This window comes from Mytilus trossulus, unplaced genomic scaffold (assembly GCF_036588685.1).
Source record: "Mytilus trossulus isolate FHL-02 unplaced genomic scaffold, PNRI_Mtr1.1.1.hap1 h1tg000024l__unscaffolded, whole genome shotgun sequence".
Taxonomy (NCBI): domain Eukaryota; kingdom Metazoa; phylum Mollusca; class Bivalvia; order Mytilida; family Mytilidae; genus Mytilus; species Mytilus trossulus.
This window is the reverse complement of record NW_026963290.1, coordinates 5,662,680-5,674,977: the sequence shown is the minus strand read 5'-3', so window position 1 is coordinate 5,674,977 and position 12,298 is coordinate 5,662,680. Positions and strand designations below refer to the sequence as shown.

Sequence of the window (12,298 nt, the reverse complement as noted above, 5' to 3'; positions counted from 1 at the left end):
GATGATAGATAAAGACATAGACAAAACAATAAGAAATAATACATTCACAGAAACAATCGAAAAGAGAATTCATGATCAGCTGTCGGTATAATAAGCGTTCCGTCGAAGCCTCGCTCTGGACGTGCATGAAATATTTATCACTAAATGTTATGCAAACAAAATGCAACCAATTATTCGAAACCACGAATTCCCACTAGCCATCCTATCACTATATCTATTAAGATACATGTTTATATATTTTTGCATATGCAACACATTTTCAACCGTTTCATTAGATTTGTGAGTATGTCTTAAATCTGAATTAGATGTGCTTGGAAATTTGAGACACGAGCGGTGAAAGCCCGGCACACAAAACAAAAGATGAACATATCAATTTAAAGTAAATGGATTGAAATTCATCAGCCAATTATTTGCAAATATTAGCCCACAAATGTGGGTTTCCGAATTTTAGAAGGAAATGTGAGTAAATATGTACTCGATCAACATGCGTCAGTATATGGTTTGGATCCATTAAAACGTTTAATCCCGCTGCAAATGTTTGCACCTGTCCTAAGTCAGGAATCTGATGTACAGTAGTTGTCGTTTGTTTATGTAATATATACGTGTTTCTCGTTTCTCGTTTTGTTTATATAGATTAGACCATTGGTTTTCCCGTTTGAATGGTTTTACACTAATAATTTTGAGGCCCTTTATAGCTTGTTGTTCGGTGTGAGCCAAGGCTCCGTGTTGAAGGCCGTACTTTAACCTATAATGGTTTACTTTTTAAATTGTTATTTGGATAGAGAGTTGTCTCATTGGCACTCACACCACATCTTCCTATATCTATGATATGACGATACGGCCATGATATGACGATACGGCAGTTTTATGCCTTTATTCTATATTCGTCAGTATACGGCCATGATATGACGATACGGCAGCTTTATTCCTTTATTCTATATTTTGCTATAAACAACTTTTTCAGGGTAAATATGGCTGCTACCTTCTTACTTAGTGTGTCGTAATGTATTTATTCTCATTTTGTACATTTCTAAAATTCAGGATGTAAAATTGTGTACAACATGAAAGATTGACATGTCTGTAGTACATAATTTTACATATTTGATCAGATGTACTAGACGTTGAATAAATTATTATTTTGATAAACTGACACATATTTTATTATGATAAAAATGTATATCTTGTTTATTATAACATCATTCAATAGTTCTCACAGCAGTTTGAATATGTGAATTGTGCAGTACATGTATGTCTTTGTCCCATTAATTAAGGTAACACGATACCGAATGGCATATCTCCCGATTTCCAAACTTTTTGGCATACGCGTTCTTTGCACCGAGTTACATCGAAATATGTAATAAAAAATGGGTGTCACCATTTTTGTTTTCTTGGTATTTTTATTGGAAAACGTCGATTTGGGCGACAAATTTACTTAGGTATATAGGGGAAATGCCTGTTTTTCGGCTAACCTTTTTAGATTTTCCAATGGATGGCTATGTTCTCATATACGGAGAACAACAAAAAACTAACATAATATTCAGAATTACAAACTGAATTCATACATGTATAGAAAATCATATGTCACCATCCTTGTTTTTGAGATAAATGGCTTCAAAATTGATTGATACCCTTAGAATTTGACCGAAAACGTGTGACGTTATTGAATACAGAATGTAACGTTGTTCTCCTCAGAGATATGAGAAATGGAAATCACAAAATATGTCGGGATCTGAAGGGTGTTTATTTTATTTTCGTTTACCCTGTCATGTTTCCGTAAATTTCCTAGTGATATGAGATTCTACTGATATAATTTATTTCGTCCTGCACATAGAAATTTCACTAACATGATTTTAACATTAATCTCGTCTGATTTTTACACTTTTTACGTGTGATTCATTTGAATTACTGAGTTTTTAACTCCATCCTTAATGACAATGGTGGTGTCATTGCTTCATCCATGCAGAAAAATAGTACTTTAAAAATTTGATTCAGTTAACAGTGATATAATTGCTCTGTTTTTGATGGTTGTTTAACGTTCAGTGGCAAATAGTTCATGCTTAAAAAATAAAATAACAAAACTCAAAGAAAAATTCAAAACTTATATGCTTGAATTGCTACGTACATTTGTACATTAGTATAGTGTACTTTGCGTGGTGTAAATGTGTGAGTTGCTTGCTCAGCAAGTCGGACAAACATTGCAAACTGTATGCAAAATTTCACTATTAGTTCAACAGTCTGTCATTTGTGGAAAATTATTTTATAAAACAAATCTTGAGATCATCATATGCATTCGTTGTAAGTAAAACAAACTGCGAAACATTAAAGCTCAAGCTTGAAATTCCACATGTAGGAGATGTTACCGGAGTCTGTACTCTGCGGGCCTTTATAATTTATCAAAATGCCTAATCAAGCAACCTGTCATGAACAAAAAAATAATATGAAAATCCAGACGATATGCGCATCTTTAAAAACAGGTACACAATTTAAACCTGAAGCAAAAAGACTATCAAGTGTGGGATTGACGGTCGAATTTACACGGGTGAAACAATATAATGTTGCGTGCTCTATTAGTTTCAAGTGGCGATTTTGAATTGTAGGATTGATTGCTGGTAACTTTACGTCTAGTGGCAAATATTTAATGCATGTTCAAGACGCAGTAAACAATAAATGATACATCCCGCACAGCGAAATGGACGCCTCACTTTGGAAGCATTTTACTCCCGGTCGGAAGAAGACCAAGTGACCATATTTTTATCCCTATTCACCCTAGGCCTTGGGGTGTAAATTGTAGTATATAAACAAAATATAAAATCATGTGCAATATACATTGTCAGAATTATAAAAGGTTTTTACACTCGCTACGAAACATGTGGAAAGCTCGGCGAGTCTCGCTTTCCATCGTGTTTCTACAGCTCATACTAATACATTTTATACTAATATTACAATATACATACATGTATATGATTTTTTTTATATAGTATATTTATCCACATAAAAAAATGCATAGTTCTTTTTTACATGTATATAGATCTACATGGAAGTTGCATGCTTGTTCTAAAAACTCCTTCTGATACTGTAAAACTCCTCGGGCTTTTCCCGACGATAAGGCAGCAACCATTTGAGGGGGAGGGGGGAGGTCGGGGGCTATGGATTTTTTTGTTGCTTCCAGTTTTTGTGGCAACTTGAGGATGGCTTTAATCAGACTGTAACGGGACCTGCTTTTTTCATTTTATTTTTGCCGAATTAAGTTCCCATGTATTTTTCCGTCTACGTTAACTTTTTCAAGCTTCATTCCGATGTTGCTGTCTATCCCGTGTACTCTTCCCGTGTAGACTTGTTCTATAGGATTACAAATCTAGCACTTTATTTTCAAAATATTTCCGAAACTATATCTGATTTACTCTGTACAGAACAATGAATTTCAGATACTTTTTATACTGGAACATAGAGAAAGATATTCGGCAAAATAACCAAGTAAACCTCTTTTTTAATAATCCATACAAACAAACTATTTTTGTTTGAGTTGCAAAGTCTGCTTGTATTGTGCATTATCGCCTAGTTCTATCCGTATTCTCATCAAAGTATTGTTGGAAGAATTTTGTAAAATATTGAATGACTGGAGAATTTCAGCAAAAGTATCATAAGTCATAGGTTATTGGGACTTGAAAATGCTTTTTTTTTTATCCCTCCTCCTTTATTTCCAATATTCCCATTTTTTGGTTTTCTATCAATCTCAATATGAACATACATTTAGTATGTTATGAACATTCAAGTAAGGAGCCTGTAATTCAGGGGTTGTTGTTTGTTTATGTGTTACATAGTTGTTTTTCGTTCATTTTTTGGTATATAAATAAGGCCGCTAGGATTCTGGTTTGAATTGTTTTACATTGTCAGTTCGGGGCCTTTTAAAGCTGAGTATGCCGTATGGGCTTTGTTCGTTGTTGAAGGTCGGACAGTAACCTATAGTTGTTAATATCTGTGTCATATTGGTCTCTTGTGGAGAGTTGTCTCAACATGGCAATCATACCACATCTTCTTTTTTTAGTAATCAATGAATTTTGTAAAAGATTTAATGACTGGAGAATTTCAGAAAAGGTATCAAAATTTCACATGAATATTTTTAGCGATTATCTGTTTATTATGAACATTCATTACTATATAAATATAGTGTGTTTACTTTCAATTCTAAGTTTACTAATCGATCCATAGTGGTCATTAATATAGTATACAGACCCTCTCTATTTAATAAACTCTGTGACTGCCGTCGATAGAAAACTTGAAAATGATAGCAGATAGAATTCTGAAAATACACTTTATTCTTTGTATATATGTATGTTCAAAGTATACAAACAAACGCAAACCGGAAGTCTAATCTGACTTAAAATTTCGTCCAATGACGGGACAATATCCGGATGCCTTTTTCTCGTTTTTCTCCAAAAATAACTCAATCTGAATAATCATATGAATGGATGACAAATGGCACTATGCACTGTACCTATAAGACAAAGAGGCGTGTTGATTAATTTATTGTGGAAAGAAGAGAAGCGACACCCAAAATGAAGTCTTCTCGTTTAATAGTATAGAAGTTCTCATCTTGCTTGGTTCCAAATTTCAAGTTTATACTTCCAATAATAAAAAAAGTATTTAGCATTTTCATTTCTGCCAGGACATTGTCAGGTTGTCAGGACATTAGTCATTTCTGCCAGGACATTGTCAGGTTGTCAGGACATTAGTCAAACTCCCTACAGTAATCGTTTCCGTTCCGGGACTATTTTCCTTTACTCCATCAAGTATCCAACCATTAAAAATGTCACATAAATACCCAATATTTTTTATAATGTTATCACTTAGTGATTGCAAAACCTGATGCATTGGCTTGAATGTGTGAACGTTATTCGATAACGTCAGGAACGATAACTCGTGGCGTAACGTCATTCGGTATCGTGTTACCTTAAAAGATACAATATCAACTGTTCTGATCATAGCTCATTCTATGAAAGTTATTACATATTTTGTTCTTGGTCTTTCATTCTTATCAATTCATTCGCATATAGATATAATGTAAGATTTGTAATCACTAAAAATGTTGTTTTTTTCTTTTATTCTTATTACATTTTTAGCATATAGATAAATCTTAAAATTGCACCCGGTGTTGTTATCCCTTTGAAGTTACTGTAAACTATCGCCATCACGTGCTTGTCCGTTATCAGACGTGTGTTTTCGACATGAATAACTTTACAACATTTCTTTTACGAATTTTTACCTATTCGTACTACCATGGTCACGAGCCAGTACTACAAGCGTCAAATGTTTATTCATAAGGGCACATGATAACACTATTTCACTGGAAGTTTGTATTGCCTAAATATTTTGTTTTATGTATTTAATGTTCGTAATCCTGTTTGGTTGATTATCAGTACACAAGTCCCGTTAATTTTCGTTCTTATTTGCTAATGTCCAGTCCATTCTACATTTTGTATGTGAGATATTAACGGGAAAATGATTGATTGAAATCACTTATGAAATGATCAAATGAAAAAACGGAGAGTTTTAAGTATTGGTGGATCTTTTTAATAATATAAACATTAACTTACTCCATATCATTTGATCTCTGGTTGACAGTTGTCCCATTCGCAATTATACCACATCTCGTTATTTTTATATTGTATTAATATGCTGAATATCAATTACATGGTTTTTGTTCTGTTCAATGTATCATCTTGACAGATAATATGATTTGTATGAGTGCGTTTATCTTCTTTCTTATTTCATTATTAAAAGTTACAATATCCGTTTAAGTTTGTATAGAATAGGGAATGGATCATGAAATGAGCCAAAGAGACAGCAATCGGTTCAAAAAGCAGAAACCGAAACAAGCCACCGGTTGTTTCTATGTATACATGTCACACCACCAATTAAAAGTCCCTATCTGTTAACCAAATTTTGCAATTTTCACAGCTTTCTAAATATTTTACCTCAAGTTTAGCTTCATAGAAACTAGGTATATCCTGAAGTGTACAGATTTTATCTTCATAGAAACCAAGTAAATGTATATCCTAAATTGTACAGATGTCACCTTTCTGCATGCCAATTTTCAACATACATTCAAATTCATATAAGAAAGAAGAGAGCGCCCGAAAGGAGGTACAAATGTACCACTAAAAATAACCCCTAGTTTTCTGGAAATCTGAAATCAGTATACCATGGAGCGCATTAATCCTCAATTTTAAATGTAAACTCCTAGACAGGCTCAAAATGGTATTAATATATTTCTCTTTCAACAAAAGTTTCATTTCTGCAAATTTGTTGGTTAGTTTAGGTGAACAATGACATCAAATGCACTATTTTTCGTCCGAGTAGGCCTACTTTCACGTTCTAAATTTGAGGGAGTAATTGGTGGTATGAGACCTATAAAGACCATCAGTTTAAAGAATATTATAAGTTGTGTGTCATCCAGGATGATAAGTTGTTTTCCTTTAATATTTGTTCGTTTCTATGACTAATAAACACTTTGTTTTCATTTTCTTTCCCATTCAAAGTAACCACAGACAAAGTATTCTTTTCATATTTTATTTTTCTCTTGTTACAAGCTGGTCACAGACCACAATAAGAAAATATTTATAAAAATATACAGAGGATTTCTCAAACTAATGAACCATAAAATGACGACCAGCGCCCGGTCCAACAAAATAAATTACTACAAATTCTGTACAGTAACAAAAATAGAATAAATAAATATTGTCATTAAATGATATAAATAAGCGATGGTAACAAAATGGTAAAATTAAAAATACCTTAAAAATTGGTATCCAACATGAAAACAAATAATGAAGGGGATAACTTGCAACTGTTCAATTATTCTTGAATCATGAAGAAATAATGAAGCATAGAAAAAAATGTAAGTCAACGGTCTAAGACCGTCTTCAATATGATGACTGGCATCTGGGGTAATTGTTTCACACAGTTTTCATTTCACTCTTTCAAACACAAACACAAAAAAGCACACATTACCTCATACTATCGTACTTTGTAAAGTCTTGATTATATAAAACAGCATGGCTGTATACTTTTATATTAAAGATCCCGTAAAGAAAATTGTTCATGGAGAAAAAAAACTTCGAAAGTCAACAAATAAGGTAGCCATCGTTGATATAACTACTTGCTCTATTTGCTGTGTTGTTGGGTTGACGGCGGTATGGTTGGTATCGTGGTTGGCAGTACAATTGAGACATTTTCTCCCGTTCTAAGTCTATTTTATACGATGACACATCGTCATATTGCAGTTCTGGATACGAATCGAAATTGTTTGATAAATACTGATACGGTAATACCTGTTCTTGATACGATAAATTGTTTAGCACCATTGCATTACTGTAAGCACAACTTTTATAATTGTCCTGAGGCTCAGTTTTAATTGCAAAAACATTTTCGGTCCTGTTACACACTGGATTCTGTTCGAAAGACGTTCTCGTCTGCAAGCACTGTAATGTTTTGTTTGATTGTGAAGCACCGTAAGCGTTGATCAAACCATAGAAGTCTGTTTGACCTTGAGTAGAGGATGATTTCATCATCTGCATGATAGCACCAAAGTTAAATCTATAAGTATGACGTTTTCCGGACACTTTGTTCAATATGAATTTATCATAGTAAAATCTCAATGCTCTGCTCATGTTATCGTAGCTCATTGTCGGTTTGTTTTTACGTTGTCCCCATCGCCTAGCAACAGCATCTGGATCTACCATTCGGAATTCACCGTCAGTACCTTCCCATCGGATACAATCAACACATTCGTCATCGGTAAGCAGTTCCAACAAAAACTGCCATAGTTTTATTTGACCTCCACCTGTAAGCAAAAACATAATTATTATAACTTAAAAGAATATTAATTTGATTTTGCTATAAAAGTATCCCTCCTTTTTAAAGGCAAAGATGTTTGTGGATGTTTATAAATGACGTTTTGTTAAATATTACTTTTTAATATATTCATGTCGAAATGGAGTAAGTAGGCGCCTTTTTTTTTTATGGTATATGTATATAAATATAAACAATGGACAAAAAATTATAATCGGTTTCTTTTATTCAAGTCGTGTTAAAGTGTTTCATTTTCAAATGTTCGTGTCGTGTAAAATGCTTGGGTAAAATGTGGCATACACTTTCGGGTAACAATTTGCTTATGTAGATAAGACATACTTGTGATTATAAAGATGTATAAAATACTTACAATTAATGTGATTCATCAACTTCTTCAAATAAATCTTAAACATAGTTTCTTTCTCGTCAACAGCAGAGACTGTCTCTGTAAAACAAATATTAAAATACGTGAATCATATTGTTTTAAATAACTTAATGTTCAAAAATATTATTTAGTTTTTAGAATTTTACGGTTTTCATATATTAAGATGTATAATATCTAAATCACAGGAACTTTTTATTTTCATTCTTCTCATATATATAAACCATATATCAAAGATGTATCATATTTCAATTTTCATTTACTTATTATCCTAATTATTTTTGTATGTAAATTTTTTACCCGGCGTACACAACTTACAATTACAAGAGCAAGTCAAATTGTAAAAAGATTGATTTAACCTACCTTTGAAATCCTGAATATTTGTCGAGCTGTTTTCTTTTATTTCTTGGAATACATCTGCAAGTATAAATAAGCAAACTATCAATACATGGAAATAAAGAAAAATAAAATGAATTGTTTAAATGCCTTAAAAGGTAGCTGTATAAAATTTGTATAAAATGTTTAAAAGCAATTTGTTAATGTCATGTCATTCTTAAAGTGTTTTATCATCGTTATTGAAATTGTGATATGTAGATAAATGTAACATGTACCTGTATATGAGCTATCTGTATCTGTGCACTGATCTGAGATGTACTCGATAACTTCACTTAATCTAGGACTGTATGTTCGCCTTTGTTCAGTATCACATTTATCTCCCTTCTTTTGACAAAGCGGCAGTTTCGAATTATTGTTTTCGTATAAAGTCTGCACATCTAAAGTCGGCACAATATTTTCCAAGTCTGGCACAATTTGTTCAATATTTAATCCTTCAAATCCTTGTTCTTCTTCCAAACCGAAAAAATTATAATCACTTCCTCTGCATTCAGGGGATGAATTGATAAATGCCATTTTTATTAAGTTTTAAAATCTAAAATAAAAATAAGTAAATCTATGTAAAACAAATGTTGCATGGAACTTCGAGATAATATTTTGTCAAATGTCGCTACTAAATGAGTTTAAGTTTACACTAAGTTTGTATTTAAATGATTATAACATGTTTAAAAATTAAATGTAAATTTAAACCCAAATGTTAAATTTTGATGCAAAATTGAATAAAAAAATAATAAATATGACATGAAATGTCAATCAACAGAAGGAAAAAATCAATCATTTTATTTTCCAAGTTATCTTACCATATATCTCAAGATAAACTGTTATAAAAGATGTTTAGTTGTACTAGCTTGCCTTAAGGCTCAATAATTAATCACTCATTGATGGGTGCCCAAGTTCATTTTATTCTTATTTTTCCCGACTCATTATATATGCATAAATTTGATTGGATGACCGCAAAATGCAATCAGCCAATCAGATAACAACGTGTGAATTTTGATGGATCGATGTGAACGTATACTACCGTCCTTCACTAAATTTGATTTCAAACCGTGACACTTTTTTATATTCTTCGTTTTGATTATAGTATTTGTTGTAATCTGAGAGGAATTCTAATTGTGTTCTTTTGACCCTTTTGCAATAAACATGATAAAATTTATTATAAAAAATAAATTTATAATTTAAGAATTATGATCACGCATAAAAAAAAAAACTATTAGCAAATATATATATATTCTACATTTTGATGATATGGATATTCTGTTTTCAATTCAACTTAAATGTAGTTGCTTTCAGTTGTAATTTTTCTGCCTTTCAAAGTCCCTTAATAAAGTTTATATAATCATTAAATTAATGTATACAGGGTTTTTGTCCTACTTATTTAGTCATACTTTCAGTCCCCTCTATTTTGTTTCTTTTTGGGGGGGGGGAAGTTATCATTGTTTGTTATTGTTATTATTATAATTATTTTCCTTATAAGAAAACAAACATAAAACAATATTGGTCATAGCGATACAGTTACAAAACAAACATAAGCAAAACTCAGCAATTATTATTATTATCATAATTAAGTTACGTAGACCCATGATCAAACTACTACAACATAGTTAAAATCATTATTAATAAATTGAATCTATTTATGATTATTTCTGAAACACTAATTTTTATATCGAGATAAAACACTATACTAAGATTTCATTACATTCTCAAAATGGTAAATATTTTTTTTATTTTTGGATTCGCACTGGATGTCCTAGATGTAAGGTCGTATATAGGACACAAATCATGTTTCCTAATCGGGAAGTGAAAATATACATTTTTATGAAGAAATACAGAAGCCCAAAGGTATATCACCGATTTCAGATTATCTATTACATAGACAGTTCTAGATCTATCCACTGAAATTTTAGTTATCAATATATAAACAATTGTTATCCTATGTTATTGAATATTGGACCTTCATTAGGTAATCAGATACAACGTTAAAGCTAGTTCAACTACATTGTTTATACTAAATATGCCTTAAACTACGTACTGCTATAAAACATTAAAACATTTAGATCATTTTAATTTTCCTATTAGACATTTTAAAACAAGAGAATTTTGAGAGCGAGGTACATTGTACCTTCCTCTGATTTATATTTATTTATTTAGATTTAATGCACGTTTACATCCCCATGGCTTGTTGTATAAAGCAACCGTTTATTGTGCAACTGTGCTATCTTTATTAAAGATAAATCAAATTTAAACATTATTCAAGTTACAAGATATTCAACATGCCTTAAAAAAATTGAGGAGATATTTATATTGAAAATTCTCTTCTTGTTCGCGCATGAACTATAAAAATAGGAGTTTATATCTTCTATATGAACATATTAAAAATGCCAATCATTATAAACGACAAAACAAAATATTATTATAGTTACACTATTCAAAATGCCTTAAAAGGTCGATAGACTGCATTACAATAAATAAAATCTGTTCTTGCACATGCATGGTTTACAAAACAGTTATTAATGTATTCTTTATGAAAATATTAAAAGGGACAGAGTTCATCACTTTCTACTTATTTATTTGCTTTCAACAGTAATAATTGCAGGTCTTTATCAATCTTACTTATTTAACAGTAAATCTTCAGAAAACATTCGGCCGTTGTTTAGCACGGCTATCTGTCCTATAGTTTGGTATGTTTAAATGTGTAAATAATTCAGTTTCTAATTACAAAGCAGACTATGCATATAACTGCAAAACTGAGTTTGTCTTCAAACAAATTATTTTCAATTATCTGAGTCATGTATTAGACCCCGAAATTATCCAAAACTAAATAGGAGCGTACGTTAACCACATGGACGTAAGCATGTATGAGGCATAAATTCAACAAGAAAAACATGAAAAAGTGAAAAAAAGAATTTGACAGAAAAACTACCGTATATGCAAAATGACTATCGTAATAGAATTACGGTTCTTTAACCATAGTTAACTGCAAATGTGCATTTTAATTAAATGTCTTCGTTTTCGTATCTCACAAGTATTTTGTTTATAAACACATCCTACCTGTATTCTGTATTTGTCAACTATCATGTTATGAATGAAACTTTTTACTACGTCACGTGTCTTTAAATACCTGTGATAGTAATGAGTCACAACGTCCCACGGGTTAACCATTCATAAAATATAGTGTACCCTATACCATAATATGGTCCACTGCGCAACTTTGATATTTTGATTGGACAGTGATTGTTATCTTGTCTATATTTGAGTTTGTAGGTAAGTATAATTAGATTTAAATACCTGAGATATGATTTCTCCTGCCACTTAGTCTAATTTATCTTTTGAGAGAATATAGGACAGAAAACACCAATATTGACATTATCCTTCCCTTATTAATTTTCGTTGTAAATATAGATAGACATACTATGAGAGGTATTAGTACATTTTCCTTAACATGACAATGCGGTTTTTTATATGTTTTTTTGTGTTTCTTTTTTTTTTGTTGTTGCGATAATTGTTTTTTTTTAAGTTCTGCAGTAGTAGAAACGAAAATTACTTAATATACATGATGGTCTTGAAACTGCACTAGTCTCTCATATTTGTCGAGATTCAAATAAATATTGCACTAAATTGTAATATGCTATATAAATTGTCCTAATTTTTTATATGTTCGTCGAGCATCTG

General features: G+C 31.5%; 1 protein-coding gene across 2 annotated transcripts; it reads right to left on the bottom strand.

The window, feature by feature from the left end:
- Positions 1-6,556: 6,556 nt before the first annotated feature.
- LOC134698877 (uncharacterized) lies at positions 6,557-11,770 on the bottom strand. Of its 2 annotated transcripts, none has more exons than XM_063560553.1 (5): positions 11,678-11,770; positions 8,845-9,161; positions 8,597-8,650; positions 8,222-8,296; positions 6,557-7,843 (listed from the first exon to the last, which is right to left on the bottom strand). In XM_063560553.1, the coding sequence occupies exons 2-5, from the start codon at positions 9,140-9,142 to the stop codon at positions 7,125-7,127; spliced, it is 1,146 nt and encodes a 381-aa protein (XP_063416623.1). In that variant the 5' UTR covers positions 9,143-9,161; positions 11,678-11,770; the 3' UTR covers positions 6,557-7,124. The 2 variants fall into 2 exon arrangements, with proteins under 2 accessions (XP_063416623.1, XP_063416622.1); XM_063560552.1 differs by lacking the exon at positions 11,678-11,770 and adding an exon at positions 9,427-9,651.
- Between the last annotated feature and the right edge of the window lie 528 nt (positions 11,771-12,298).